Source organism: Phalacrocorax aristotelis, chromosome 1 (genome assembly GCF_949628215.1).
Source record: "Phalacrocorax aristotelis chromosome 1, bGulAri2.1, whole genome shotgun sequence".
NCBI lineage: Eukaryota > Metazoa > Chordata > Aves > Suliformes > Phalacrocoracidae > Phalacrocorax > Phalacrocorax aristotelis.
In genome coordinates, this window is record NC_134276.1 from 132,886,762 (window position 1) to 132,901,324 (window position 14,563).

A 14,563-nucleotide genomic window follows, 5' to 3' on the forward strand; every position below is an offset into this window, starting at 1 on the left:
CACAAGAAAAAGCTAGGTTGTTCTGCAGTAGCAAAACTAGTCAAGAGACAACTCCAGAGAATACCAACTCAAGAGGGGTCATCTTTTCTCTGAGTCAGCACCATTTTAGAGCTGCTGTCCTGCAGTCAAAGCTTTATTTCATATAGTATTAAAAAAATCCATCCTCAAATTCTGATCGGTGAAGGTTCCTGAGCTTTTTTCTCCACGAGATTGGTTGTTGTCTTCCCTGTTCTTTGAATGTGGTGTCACACAGACAACTTATTTTTGCCTCCCTTGAAGCCATCCAGAGTTTCAGACTGGGTAAAAAAATGGTAGTTTTGTGACAGGTGAACGGCTGCCACATACCGTTGCAGAACTGGAAACACTTTAGTGGTAGGTAAAGCAATCCCTATATAAAGCCCATAAGTTGCTTTCAGCGATAGGGAATATTTAGCAGTTGTTAAAAACAAAGACAGAAGAACATAACACACCTGGTTTCTCCAGCAATTATTTTACTATTAATAGAATCTCACTGATGCCAATGGGCATATGCACGCTATACTCAGAACAAAGTACCACATCCTTCAAGAAAGTCTGCTGCCTTGCAACCTTCCCACACAAAAGTAGACTGCAGTAGTCTGGTGATATCAGCAGCACTTCAAACAATAACACGTTTGCTGTCATGAGGTTTCCTGATACTGTTAAGGCTTCATCCAGTAATATCTGGAAAAGCCCACAAAAGCATCCCACAAGCTGCCAATGGTACACCAGCTTTAGTAAGTTATGATGGTACTACCAATAATTCATCAAACAGTATGGGGGCTTTCAGAAGTGCTTATGATGAAGGTTACAAGGTCTGTGTGTTTGAAGAGCCTTTGGGACATAATCAAAAGCTTTAGATATGATTTGCTGTGTCTGGAAATTTATATGCTATCAGTGATTCTTCACCTAGTAGGACAGCAACATTTAGAGCTTATCCTCCCTCACTATCCCTTTGATCCAGTCCAAATAGTTGAGGATCTTGGTGTAGAAGCCATAACCTTCGGCACAGCCGATACCCCAAGAAACAATACCGGTAGCCACCCAGCGACCACTTCCTGTGTCTAACACTGTGAAGACACTCCCACTATCCCCCTGGCAGGTATCCTGTTTGACTGTGAGGAAGCCAGCACAGAACATGTTCTCAGAGAAAACCATAGGTACATCTCTCTTCTTCCCGTCCAGCCAATTCTGACACTTCTCTCGAGCAACTGCTGGTAGGCTCACATACTTCAAATTATTTGAAATAAAGTTTTTCTCCACACCAAAGCCGCTCACATAGCCCATGTGCCCATCCATGTAGAACGTGGTGTTGGTAGTATCTGGGAGGCAGATGGGCAGTACTGCAGGGCCCAGGGTTACTGGGTGTTTCAGCTCCAGCAGGGCTATGTCCCCATTGAAGTTGTGCTCATCCACAGGGTTGTAATCTGGATGGATAAAGATCCTACGTACAGGGTGGTTACCCATCTTGTAGAGCTCTTCTACCTGGATGTGGCCAAGGAAGACGTTAGCCTCCTCTGCTAGCTGGTCCAGGCTTACATTGTTCCCTCCTGCCCCTTTGGGTAAGATGGTGTGGGCAGCGGTCAGGATCCAGCGATCGCTCAGGAGCGCACCACCTCCTCGTCCATGGATGCCAGTCAGAGCCTGCCAAGGGAAACTGCCTGTCCTTGCTACCTTGCCACCCAAGATCCGCTGGACTTCAGTAACAGGATGGACCGGCTTCCCACACACTGTGGAAAAATGCGAGATCATAACACCCTTTGTTGTCCTGGCTTGTCTCTCTCTTTCCTACACCATCACTGTTTCATTTCACCTTATTTTTGCCTTCCTGGATAGATTTCTCTGTCCTCCCTCACTGATACAATTATCCTCACTCCCCTCCCTGCATGCTGTCCCAGTTTTGTACTGAATGTAAGAATGAATTGGTAAACACCAGACAAGTCAGAGTTTTTTACTGACCTGGCAAGCAGGCAGGAATCCTCACCTGGCCATCTCGATCCTCCCAGGTTCCCTCAGGAGAGCAGGTAAATGTGTCTGTAGGATAAGAGGGAAGTGGATGAGACCCAGGTCTGTAGGCATGGGGTGGGAAGAATAGAATAGAATAGAATAGAATAGAATAAGAATAGAATTAGAATATTTTCAAGGGGTTCCTCTCTCCAACATGTCCCACATGCTGCACTCAGCCCTTCCATCCCAAAGGCACCCTTTCCCAGGAAGAGCTGCCTGTGGCATAGTCTGGAATGTCTCCATCCAGGATAGCATGTACATCTTGAAGCACCTCAGTTCCAGGGGACCAGTAAATCTCAGGCACTGCTTCTGCAGAAGAAAAGCCTGAAGAGCCATCTGAGTGAAGTCTTAACTTAGTCCATGTGCTTACAAGAGCACTGTTTGACCTTATTTAGCCCAAAGAAAGGAGGGAAGAAGTAAAGACATAGATTTAGTTTCTGGTCTCTGTAGTTTGCAAAGAGTAGGAAAAGGTGGTTTGTTCCAGAAACAGGGAAAAGGTGAGTCATTTACTGTACATTCTCAGTATCTATTTCTGAGGCTGTATCGCAGGTCAGCTAACTCGCATGTCACCTCTCAACACAAACTCCACTATCTCCAACATTCTTGCTTTTCTTAAAGAGTTTGTGCCAGTAACTGAAAATAATTTATATACAATTTATCTTACACTGTAGTAAATGATTCCAAGAAAGTGTTTGCTGTTATCTTTCAGAAATGACTAAATCACGATGACTCCTCATCAGAATTTGGCTGGTGCTGATATTTACTTGCTCCTGCTTTTCCTTCTGATGAGATGGAGCTCTAACTCCTTATGAAGGAGTTAAACTCAGATGCAAGAATAATCAAATTCAACATTAGGACCAACTTAAAGAACTTCTTAGCTGCTTGCTCCTGGCCCCAGTGCTAGCGTGTCACCTCCCTCAGGCATGCTGCATAACTGTGTGTCCATACTGGCAACCATATCCAGGAACTGATTCAGATTAAAAACCTGCATTTTTTTGTGGAGGCTAAATGAGCAGCCAAGGCAAGGAAATCATGGACTCCTTATACTGTTCTTTCAACCAAAGCTCCTGTGTCATCTAATGCCTCAGGTGCAAAAAGAAGGCATGTGAATGGTTTTGAATGTTGCCTTAATTTTTCTGAGCTGCTGCATAAAAATAGATTTTTCTGAATGTATGTTATTTAGCCCTCAGATGTCTCCGCTGCTGAACAATATTCCAGAGAGGTATATTCCCAACAGTGTTACAGTGGAGTGGAGTGTGAGTTTATTTATTTGCATCTGTAGCAACTTGGACTGGTGTGGTGAGGTTTCAGAATTTTGGTGATTCCCAGGGTCTATGCCTCAAATTTCAGTGGAAGAATGAAATCCACTAGAGAAGAATAAATGACAGCTACAGATAAGAGAATAAGACTTTCTGCAAAAGTTAAGGAGAGCATGGAGGAGGGATGTGATGGACTCTGGGAATGAAGGAGGGTGGGAATAGGCTGAGATAACAAGCCTCAGGAGCTATGCTGCAGAGCCAATAAAAGACTGGAGATCCTTCACAGGAGGAAAGCGTGAGCCCTAAGCCTGGGGAGCAGAGACAATTCTAACTGGAAACCTGACAGGGCTTTTCATGCACAGATTTCAATGTCTGTGTGGGATTAGGACTCACCACCGCCTGTTCCGGTGACAATGTGGTAATATGGCTCATTGCATCGGTATGTGATCACTGACTGGTAGTTGTTGTTTGCAGGTTTGTTAACATAGCTGAATGCCCCATTGGTCAGCTCTGTAGGGCTGCCACAGTTCACAACTACAAAGAAGAAAAAAAAGAAAAAACAAGAGATGAATCAAAGACAGCCTTACTGCCTGTACGTTTAGGCTCGGCTCGACTTGGATTGAGGCCATGATATGAATGATCAGTTAGTACAGTGGGAAGAGAGGTTTTTCCAAAATGGATCCCAGACTGGGATCTTTTGCTTTTAGATGTTACAACATTATAGCCTTTTTTTAAGTGATATTTTATGCATTTTTGTAAGGGAGGAAAAACACTTAAGTTTTTGCAAGTGAGAAAATATAATGAAAGTCAACAGTGGACCTCCGCAGGTCCTTCTAACAAGAATATAAATGAGTCTATAGCCACAGACAAATTGAGTCATAGAGGCTGAACTCCCTGTGTTCTTGGGAGGGGGGAAAGCCACAGCAGGGAGCATAATCTCCGTTCTCAGGTCACTCACTTTCACATCGGGGCATGGATTGATGCCATGTCCCATCAGCCTGGCAGACAGCCGTGAAGGACAGCAGCTTTCGGTTGCCCTGCATGGGAGAGAAAAATATCTCTGTTGGTTGTACGGAGCCTTTGCTGCCTTCCCTGTGTGCTGTGTTTGCCACAGGCTGCAAATTCTTCATAGCAGGCCAAGGTAGCAGCAGCCAGCAAGCATAAAGCCATGACAAGTCTGGGGTGCTACCCAATCCTGGCAATAGGATGGCAAGGGAGGCAGGTAACACCTGCTTCAAGTCTGATTTCACATCTTTCCAAAGAGATATTCTTGTTTACCAATGCTTCCTGGGATCTTTGTCTCTCATCTTCTACAAGGGTTTTGTGAAACAGTGACTGTATAAGGAATGGAGCTAGGAAAGGAGAAACCACTGGAAGAAAGCCTATAGAAGCAAGGAAGAAACAGAAATTGCAAGAGGTTGCCATGAGTGAAATCTCCAAAGTTTTACTGAAAGGTGAAAGACTTACACAAACTGAAGAGAAGCCAGAATATGGCCAAAGGGAGTGGAGAAGGGATCTTACCTCCATGAGGTTATACCCAGTCTTGCAGCTGACAACAAAGTAGTCCTGAAATTGATACACAGGCTGCAGGTCTCTGATGATGGTAAACTGATCCCGTGGGACAGGCTGTGGACACCGTATTTCTGTTAGAGAATGGGACAATATAAGTTGTTATTCACAAATTGTGTAGATAGGCTGTAGTAGCCTCTGGGGAAGAAATGTCTTACTCTCTGAGGTATAGCGGATCTTCCAGCCACGGCTGAACCCTGACTCATCTGTGAAGAAGAGTATGTCCACCTCATTGCTGTTGGTTTCAATGCTGCCAGGTGACTCCTTCCCACAGAATTCACCAATCTCCCTCCCTCGTGCTTGGATCTGATGATGAAAACATGTTATCACAGGGACAGAAACACACATACCTCTCGGCACCAGTATCCCTATTTCAGTCCAGACCAGGTTTGCCACAGTGCCTATGATAGTGAAATGGGCTGGTTGTCTGACCCATCTTTGCTGATATCTGCACGGACAGATCAGAACAAAGGGCTGACGTACTACAAGCTCTGCTTCTCCCTTGTCATGGGAATCAGAGCTATCGACCCCTTCAAATCTTGAGATTAAATCAAAACTGGAAGAAGGACAATTTTTTTGGCCCCACTCACAGAAGCCTGTGACTCAGAGCCTCTGACCTCAGGACAATGGTAATTAAGTGCATTGAGGGAGGGACAAGAGAAGTGCTCAGTCCTTCATCCTGGGGCATTCTCCTTGTACTGATCCATATTTCTCATCCCAATAGTGGTGTCCCTGCAATTCCTTTCCAGGTCTGGTAGCAGGGCTGAAAGTAGAGTTTGCTAATCTCCAGTACCTTGAGCTGGTCATAAGGACAGTGGACTTGCTGGTGGTCATCAATCTCAAAGGGTTCCAGGAACTTGAGGATGATAGACAGGCCCTTTTGCAGACGGATGCTGTAGTTACACTGGAGGTCTTCAGGATAGGGCTCGGGGTACTCAGGGCTGCTCATGTACCCAGATGCCTCTGTGAACAACTCACTGCTGCACTCAGCTGGTATAGAGGAAGAAGGTAGTTATGGAACTGTGTCATCTGCAGCCCTGTCAACTGCTCTCTAAGTCACTTCTTCCACCCTTCCTGGCTGATGGGCTCCTTCCCTGGAACCCTCAGCTCTTTCAAAATTTCAATTTACCTTTGCAGGAGTGGTGGTCACTCTGAAGCTGGTAGCCAGTCCGGCAAGAACAGAAGTAACCACCCACATAGTTGTGGCAGAAGTGCTGGCACCGAGGCCTTTCATCTTCCTCAGCAGCGTTGTTAGGATCACATTCATCAAGATCTGAAGACAGAAGATGCAGGCACAAGGAAAAGAAAGTGTTAAATCTCTCTGGTGTACACTGAAAGTACAGAGATCCATATCCTTGCTTACAGCTTCTCTTTATTTGCCTGAGAAGGAGGAAAATTGGTTGGAGGCACACAGGCTCATTCTGTATGCTGAAGGTATTGCCTACTCACCCAAGGCTTGGTAATATGCCAGGAAGCCCCTGTAGGGAATCACTGTGCCATTGTCTTCATTGGAGAAATCAGAGTGAAATGCCAGGTGCATCCTGTTCCCCTTAGATACAAACTCCTTTCTTCCTGGGTGATTGCCTGTGGTTGACCCAAGCTGGCCACAGTATCGGCCCAAGTTCTTCTTGTCTGCTTTGATCTGTCAACATTAAGGGGAAATCACTGTAGCCTTATGAGATTCAGTCTGTTCCATGCATCACTATTACTGAGCGCTGAGTTGCCAGTACCTCCTCCACCCATTTCTATCTGTAACTCCTTCCCTTTCCTTTCTGGGAAGCATGAGAGGAGGCCTGGTAAATGAAGAGCCATCACATGTGGCACACACTAGATTGCCATCTCCAGCCACCCCTTGGCCAAGGTATCTATGCACATACCTTAACATAGTCATAGAAGCAGGACTCAGATGGCTCCAGGTCAAAATATCTGAAGGTCAGCTTTACTACGTAGCCTTTCGGGATGTGGATATCCCAGATGCTGATGTTATTGTTGGGATATGGCTTGGGATAACCGGGGGATGTGATCTCCCCAAAAAGCTTTCTTGGGGCTGGACTGGAACTGATTACTCCAAAAAAGACAAAGGCCCACAGGAGAAATGGAACGTGCCTGTGAACATGGCAAGTAAATGACAATATTGCACAAAATTATGTCATCCAAAATCAGGGGAGACTTCGCAAGTGACTTGTGCACTGCCTAATGGAATTCAAACATGGGAGGCCTAGCTGCATGTGCAACTTCTGGCTTGGATCACTCGGGAACAAGGAAGACAGCTGAAATGAAGATACCAGCACTACCCAGGTTCCAGCAAGGCATCGTGACCCAGACAAAGAGATTCATTAACCCAGGAAACAGTTTGAAGGAGCACGGGTGAACTCCCTGAGCAACGTCTGCTTGTTCCCAGCAGTCATGGGGCTGGGTCCCTTAAAAGTAGGGGAAGTTTGGCTCTCGGCCAGTGGGCCATTTCTGGTTTTTGCTGGTTTATGATGCCTGCCCAGTTCATTTGGTGAGGGTCCGAAGAGCTCAAGTCCACTTTGCTGAGGAGCAATCCTGCAGCGCTTCCTGGGCAGCCCTCTACCCAGTCATGCCTCAATCCCTCTCCTCCAAGAGTTGGCCCTCATTTTTTTTTCTCATTCTGCAGATCGCTCCTCTTCCCCTCTGGGGAACAGGACTATCAGTGTTCCTCCAAACCACGCTCACTGCCCAGATCTCATGGAAACACCGTCCAAGAAGAGCCTTCTTCCTCAACCCTACGTGCTAGCAAAGCTTTAATGGAGGGGCAGTGAGCATGAGCTTATTCCCTTGGACCTCCTCTCCTTCCTGGAAGGGTCTAACCCCGCGTTCCCTTCCCCCCCCCCCCCAAAGCTGTGGCTGTGCGTCCCCGCTCCCCAGCTGTCCCCAACACTCACATGTCCATGCGCTCGGCCGCCGTGCGGGCAGCCCTGCCCGTCCTGCCCGCTGCCCCGGCCGGAGCTCTGCAGCGGCGCTCAGCGGGAACCCCGGGGGCCGGTCAGGTAGGTGGAGAGAGGCGGAGGGAGGGAAGAGAGAGCCCAGCTGCAAAGAGCCTGGCACCGCACCAGGCTCCCGCAGCCCGCCGCCTGCTGCCCTCTGCTGCCGAGCTGCCGCCGAGCTGCCGGTCCCCCGGCCATGCAAACGCAGGCGCCGGGGAGTGCTTTTGGGGGGCTGTCTCTTCTAGATGAGAATGCAGGAAAACCATTGCTAGCGACCTTTCCCAGGGTTTGATCTGCAATCCAGCAGCTGCTCCGAGTTAGTTCCCCCGCAAAGATGCCCTCCTAGAAAGTGTCCCCCAGTCCTTCTGGGCAGTTTTCTCGCGTAGGAAGCAGACCAGAAATTTTAGTCTTAACCAAGTAATTTAAACTAAAAAAACCCAAACCGTCAAAAAAGTAAAATCTTCTCTGTTCTGGCTTGCTGAAGAGCACTTCAGAGTTTTTTTGGGATGGGAACTGGGAGCTTCTTCAGGGAAAGCAAGAAACCTCAGACATCTGAGTTAAATAGATATTAAGAAAAATGAACAAACCTGTAGAATTAAAAGCATTCTGAGAACAAGTCCCTTTTCAAAGACCCTTCTTGCTGTTTGTTCTGCAAACGTTTTAGGAGAAATGAGGTAGATAGATAAGGCCTTCAGTGTTTAATGGGAAAATGAGAAAAGATAGCAACCTATCTTCATTCAGGCTTTTTATCAACATAGCCCTCCAGACTTCTATTGTGTGCCACCAACTTCATGAGGTTTAAAATTTCCTGGCTTGCAGACTTTGGTGTAGGAAGTAAAACACCCTTTTAGTGGTTTCCCTCAGTGGCTTCAGCAAAATTAGCAAGTTTCTTGCATTGAAATCATAGGAAATAATTCACAGCTACAAAAACATGTTCAATGAAGATGAAAATAGTGTTGAAGGAAGAAAGCGTCTTTGGGATATTTATGGAAGTGTACTGGAGAACCTGTTCATCAAATGTCTTTGAATTATTATCTGAAAAAGATCACCTAAACATGTAATTAGTGCCTCTGAATAACACCATATGGCCCCACACACCAGAACTAAGATTAAGCAGGGGACATTACCTCAGTACTTCCTGATGTCCAGATACCTCCTCTGCATGATGAACATAGTTGGGCAGACTCCCTGCGGTGCTGTGCCATGCCGGAGCAGGTTCTGCTGGCTTATTGTCCCACCGGAAGGGAAGCTTTTACTCAGAAACCATATCTGGAAAGCAGCTGGCAAGCACTGGTAACTACTCTCCAAGAAATCTGTTAGGAAAAGATCACCGGTGGGAAGAGTGTTCCCTGGCAAAGCACAGGTAGACAGAGGTGCTCGAGTATCATTTGCAAGGAAGCTGATCATTTCAGTGTGTTCTTGACAAGGAATCTTCTATCCAGGGAGCACTACTGGGGGTTCCCCGTGGCTCTTTCAAGGCACATTTCTCTCTCATGTCTTCATTTCCTCCCCCGGCCCCAATAACACATCTGGGCTATTAGGAGAGTACTTCAGCTGGTAAAGCAAGGGTGGTTAGCTGGGGAGATGCCTAATTGGAGCATCCCACCTCTAAGACATATCCCATGTATTTAGATACCTGGCATGTCCATAAAACCACCAGATTTGGACAGTACTGCTATGCCCTTAGTCCTGCTCCAGTGCTCCCACTGGTGGCGTTCCCCTGCACATGCTCTGTGCAATCCTCTTTACGTTGGGTAGAAGCCAGGAAATATCTGCTACAATTTTTCCCTCGGGAGGGTATCTGTGCCTTTTTTGCTTAAGGGCAGAATACATGTAGGACCACAGAATACATGTAGGATCACAGAATGCCAAAACTAGCACCTGTTTGCTGCCTGCTTGTCTCAGCTAGGTCATAAGAGGCCTAGACAATAAATCCAGACAATATCAGAGCGAAGTAAGGAAACTTTAGATCTTCAGCACGGTCAAAGATGCCAACATCCTCTCATGGAGGGATACTCCTGCTTTGAATACAGTGTGTTGCAGGAGGCCAGTGGAAAGAAGCCTGCTTTACAGCCTCAGAAACCATGAGATCATCCTCCAATGTACAGACCCTCTTATCCACTGAGAAGGAGAAGATGAGTTGGCTACTTTTTCCTCAAACCTGAAGCAAGGAGGACAGAGAAATATGCCTCTTGGGCTTCCTACAGCTACACCACCAACGCTGCAGTACACCAGGGCCACAGTGTACTCATCTCTGGACACAGTTGCTCATCTGCAAACACTGAGCTGCTTTCCCACGGCACTCTACCTTCAACCCTTAGTTTGACTACCCATTGCAGCCTTTTGGGGACACTCTGCCACTAGCTGTAGGGCATGGGCTTCACAGAACCAGGCCTGTGCTATCCAATGGCTTACCACTTTTTCAGACAAATCATGCCACTACTGCAGCTCTGGCTGATACGGAGAAGATGACTTATACCAAAAGGCAGCTCAGGACTCTAAGAGTGGGTCTTCCCCCTGGTATGAGATGGTGAGCATCATCATCATCTTGGTAGTCTGTTTCTGTGTCTTCTAAATCAAGGACCAAAGCAAGTGTAGTACCCCTGAAGGGATGTAGTTCTGCAGCACTAGCCACTCAGGAAGGGGAAAGAACAAAGACAGTGTCCTCCCAATATCACACCTTATCATCTGCCTTACACTAGCATCCTCACCTCCCACAGGCTTGTGTCTCAGCAATAAAGTAGTGTTGTACAAAGTCACCACCCAACTTAGGCATTGCACCTATAGCGTGATTACAAAAGAAAAAACAGTGAATTGTTAGTGCTGGTAGTTACTAACTGCCACCCTAGAATAGGATGGAATACTACCCCTTATGATTATTATGAGTGTGGACCACATCAAGTGGGTATGATTTGTATCCATGGTTCTGGCACAACCGGATGCTTTCTGAAGGCAAGAGGCTGTCATTGATTTATGATATCTGGCAAACAGTCAGAAGCAATCCATTCAGCATACCACCTCACAGGCTTACGTGACAATTATGTGGATGGCTGGCATGCCAGTGGAAGAGTCTGACTAACCACCTGAAGGCAATAGCTGTCTACCATCAAACCAGAATGTAGGCTCAGAAAATGAAAGTTGGTACCAGCTTTTGGTGCAGGGCCTGAAATGAGTTGATTAGTTGTCGATCACAGTTGTTGAGTCTGGAAATTATCAGCCTGGACATGGTGATGTGAGCTTGGCGTCGGGGATTAAAAGCAGCTCAGAAGGTGTCTCATTGTATGGAGGAGTACAAAGAGGACAACAGTTGAACCAGCTTCAGCTACTGTCAGTCAAAGTTCTGCCTTTTGCAACCTTGTGATACAACAAAGATAATGTAGAGGCTCCTTCTAATAGAGGAATGATGGGTTGTGGAGGTCTGCATAGAGCAGATAAATGACATGCTGGATGGCATGGCTGTGATTGCTCGTTGGGTTTGATTGTGTGCCACCCAGTGATACTCTTGCACTATGGATATTGACAGGGCACTGCAGCCTGGGACGTCTTCAGAGACAATCTTGAAGAGCCAGAGGTCAACATTATAGGTACAGCTGCAGCTCCCTGACCCCTTGCTTATCACAAGTTCTGAAGTAATGCTTTTCTCATGGCACTCGTCTTTGCAGTTCCCTGAAAAGCTCTTTGGAAAATACTACTTTATAGGTGAGCTGCTGGAGGAAAAAATTACATTTTCTTAGCTTGCAGAGGGCCTGCATTTTCAAAACCTGCCTACCTCTTGGTTCTCTGTGATGTCAGTAGCTACACCACATTTCTGTGTACCCTCCCCTTCGACCTTTTGTTGGGGGGCAACAACAAGTGTCCTTCAGAAATAACTGCCCATGTGCTCATGCATGTCCCATCAGGTGTCTTCATTAAAGGACATCCGTGTTTGGCACTGGTCTGGCTTTTTAGGGGACCTCAGCTCCTTTGGTTCTGTCCCTTGGTCTCTGATAGTTGAGAAGAGCTGTAAGCCAGGGGAGCTATGATGGGCATGGGCAGACGCTGCCAGGAATGCCAGGAGTGCTGGGGCTAGAAGGGGTGGCCATGGTTTCTTACATCAGAAGAGCCTGAGCCTTCCTCACTCTTGGGACCTTCTCAGGACCGCAGTGAACATGGGGCTAGTTCCCGTGCCCCAGCCCTCAGATTCACATTACATAAAAATCCTTGACTCTAAAGAACAAGTTGTGTTTTCTCCCCATCCTGCTCGAGGATCCCTGGATCCTAAGAAAAATGTGGCATCCTCAGGGGCTGGTGTCAGTGGCTGCAGAAGACAGGGCAGCCCCTGCCACCCCTTGCCCACTCGGGCATCAACTCCTGCGTCCCAGGGGGAGCCGAGGGCAGCGCGGGCTCCGGCGTCGGTGGGGGCCGCAGGAAGGGCGCGGGAGCTGTGGGGGGCCGGGCCGGGCCTGGGGCAGCCTCCACCCCGCTCCTCCCTGACCAGCTCTTATTCTGAAAGAAGCCTCCGTGCAGCCGGCGGCCCATCGCCCTCCCCGCCCCGGCCCACCCTGGCCGCCTCCTCTCCCCGCCTCCCCCTCCCTCCAGGCCTGGCCCCGCCGTGAACCCCGGCCGCGGGAGGTCCGGTCCCGTCCCGTCCCACCCGTCCCGGCCGCTGCTGGACGAGAGGTGAGGCAGAAGAAAACACGCTGCTACGGAGGGGGGTTCGGATCTCTCGGGTCTTGTTTCTTTTTCAATCCGAGGCAGTTTGCACTCTGGAGCGAGGATCCCATCTGGGCATCCGTCTGGGGGAGCACTCACTTCACTTTCTGGAAAACCTGGATACAGACCTCGTCTTCGGCAGTCATGCGCTGGGGAAAGGGGGGCCGAAAGAGGAGTTTAGGCTGGATCCCCTACTTCTCTCCCTCCCCGTATGCCACCACTGCAACCCTGCCTGCCTTCCCGGTGCTGGCTGGAGTTGTGCAGGCCATATGCTGCTGCATGCCCTACCCGACCCTCCCAAAGCCCCAGCGGGTCAGGCTGCAGGGGAGGGAAGAGCCATTGCCTTCATTGAGCTGCATTAATTTTTAAATCCTGGAGGTAGAAGTTTGTGTGAAGTGGTGGCTGCCACCCAGGAGCTTGGGCTGAAGTCTGAGAGGAGCTGGAAGAAGGCTGCACAGCTGGCTCAGACACTGCAGTACCCACACTCTGTGTCTGTCCCCCCCCCCACTGCAATTGGGATTTAGCAAGCTGTGCTGGACCCTTTCTCACCAGATGCAGCTTGTCCCCCTCCAGCCAGTGCCTCCAGCCTCGGTTCCTCTTCTCTCCTAGCTGCTCACACACCAGCTGATCCCCCTCCCAGGAGACGGTTGTCTGAAAAAAAGGAGGAGAGGGGAAGACGTGGTCCCAAGACAAGCAGTTCCTGGCAATACAGGTTTCCAGCGATGATGCTGACTGTTCCTCTCAGACACATTTTCAAATGGAGTCCCTGATTTAGTGTCTCTTTCGTGGCTCCTTGGGACTGACGCTCTTCGTGGGAGGTGAATGACCCCCTGGCTTCCGAGTGCAACAGAGTACTGCCAAGCAGGCTGATGTTCTGTCTTTTCAGGGCTTTGCTCCAGAGGATAATACCCTCTGGGTCCCAAAGTACTGCGCTTCTGGCTCTTTGGTGCTCAACCCCTTTGCTGTGAGCGATCTACTCATAGAACCACTTATTCCTGGACCTGCAGGGGCATGCCAGCTCTGGGCTGGGCTCTTACCTGGCTTGTGAATCAAAAGCTGAGCAAGTCCCTGAACTTATGGCACACCCCAGTCCGTTGGCAAACTGCACTACTTGGGCTTCTCACCTGGCACTTGCGTCCATCCACGGGTCCCAGGTCTTCCTCAAACTGCACTCCCAGGTCAAAATCCATCACATAGTCCCGCAGGGAGGTGATCGTGCGGATGACCATGTGATCTCCTGTATGGATGATCTCTTTATCGGGCTTCAGGAGGCAAACCAGTTTCCGCAGGACCACATTGATATCTGGAGGATGAGAGGGAGAGGGGATCTGTGGACGACCTGGGCCCTTCCTCTGGCAGCATCCTCGCAGGGCTCCTCCAGTCCTTTAGCCAGGGAGCCCAGCCATGATACCTCCTCCCCGCTCCCACAAAAGTGATGGCCGCAGACAGAAGGACCAGAGGGTTCCCAAACCCCTTCCTCCCCTTCCCGATTTCTGACATTGTTGGAGACAGAAGCGAGCAAAGCAGGAGAAAGAGCAGGATGAGGAGGGTGGCGTTACCTAAAGCGCGCAGGTAATTGTCCATGTTCTCCTGGGAGACGAAGCGGTAATAGCCGGTGAGGTTGGGAGGCATCCCGGAACAGACGGACGGGGCCGACGGCGAGGAGGGGAGAGGGCGAGGAGCGGGGGAGGCAGCGAGCCGGGATGGAGCTCGCTGGCCGGGCGGGCCGGTGCCTCCCCCGCGGCGCTGCGCGGCCTGCGGGGCAGCCGGGCTCCCGGGCCCCTCGCTGCAGTAAGAGTCCCTGCGCCGGGGGGCCCGGAAAGGGCCGGGACTTCCAGCATCCCCGCCTCGGCTGGGGGGGAACGTGAGAGCGGCAGGTCACCGCCTCGCCCTCCGCCCTCCTCGGGGGCTGCTTGCGTTAAACTCCTGGCTGCCAACCAGCGGCAAGGCCCCCCCGCCCCCCTCTTCTCACACCGTAATGCCGGTGGCCGCGAGATTCCCCAGAGCAGTGCCCCAGCCCACGCTCCCTCCGCTCCGGCCATCCCGTCGAGGAGACGCGGCGGCAGGCTG

The 14,563-nt window shown here is 49.5% G+C and overlaps 2 protein-coding genes across 2 annotated transcripts; both read right to left on the minus strand.

Annotated features, from left to right (window-relative positions):
- Positions 1-471: 471 nt before the first annotated feature.
- C1R (complement C1r) lies at positions 472-7,853 on the minus strand. The gene is made up of 11 exons (XM_075109392.1): positions 7,760-7,853; positions 6,731-6,959; positions 6,303-6,495; positions 5,983-6,126; positions 5,647-5,843; positions 5,012-5,159; positions 4,806-4,927; positions 4,243-4,321; positions 3,678-3,818; positions 1,978-2,052; positions 472-1,748 (listed from the first exon to the last, which is right to left on the minus strand). The coding sequence occupies exons 1-11, from the start codon at positions 7,765-7,767 to the stop codon at positions 946-948; spliced, it is 2,139 nt and encodes a 712-aa protein (XP_074965493.1). The 5' UTR covers positions 7,768-7,853; the 3' UTR covers positions 472-945.
- A 4,638-nt stretch (positions 7,854-12,491) lies between these two features.
- Positions 12,492-14,290, minus strand: RBP5 (retinol binding protein 5). The gene is made up of 4 exons (XM_075109643.1): positions 14,053-14,290; positions 13,618-13,796; positions 13,043-13,144; positions 12,492-12,642 (listed from the first exon to the last, which is right to left on the minus strand). Exons 1-4 carry the CDS (start codon positions 14,123-14,125, stop codon positions 12,589-12,591), a joined length of 408 nt encoding a protein of 135 aa, XP_074965744.1. The 5' UTR covers positions 14,126-14,290; the 3' UTR covers positions 12,492-12,588.
- Positions 14,291-14,563: the final 273 nt, after the last annotated feature.

Bases quoted from the DNA above. Each gene is read 5' to 3' on its own strand.
- RBP5 (XM_075109643.1), bottom strand. From the start codon at position 14,125: ATGCCTCCCAACCTCACCGGCTATTACCGCTTCGTCTCCCAGGAGAAC. The intron at 13,797-14,052 runs GTAACGCCACCC...CTCATCCTCCAG, and splicing joins CAATTACCTGCGCGCTTTAG to ATATCAATGTGGTCCTGCGG. The intron at 13,145-13,617 runs GTGAGAAGCCCA...CCTTTTTTTCAG, and splicing joins TGGATGGACGCAAGTGCCAG to ACAACCGTCTCCTGGGAGGG.
- C1R (XM_075109392.1), bottom strand. The intron at 5,844-5,982 runs GTAAATTGAAAT...CCTCTATACCAG, and splicing joins TGACCACCACTCCTGCAAAG to CTGAGTGCAGCAGTGAGTTG. The intron at 3,819-4,242 runs GTGAGTGACCTG...TCTTCTTTGTAG, and splicing joins ATCCATGCCCCGATGTGAAA to TTGTGAACTGTGGCAGCCCT.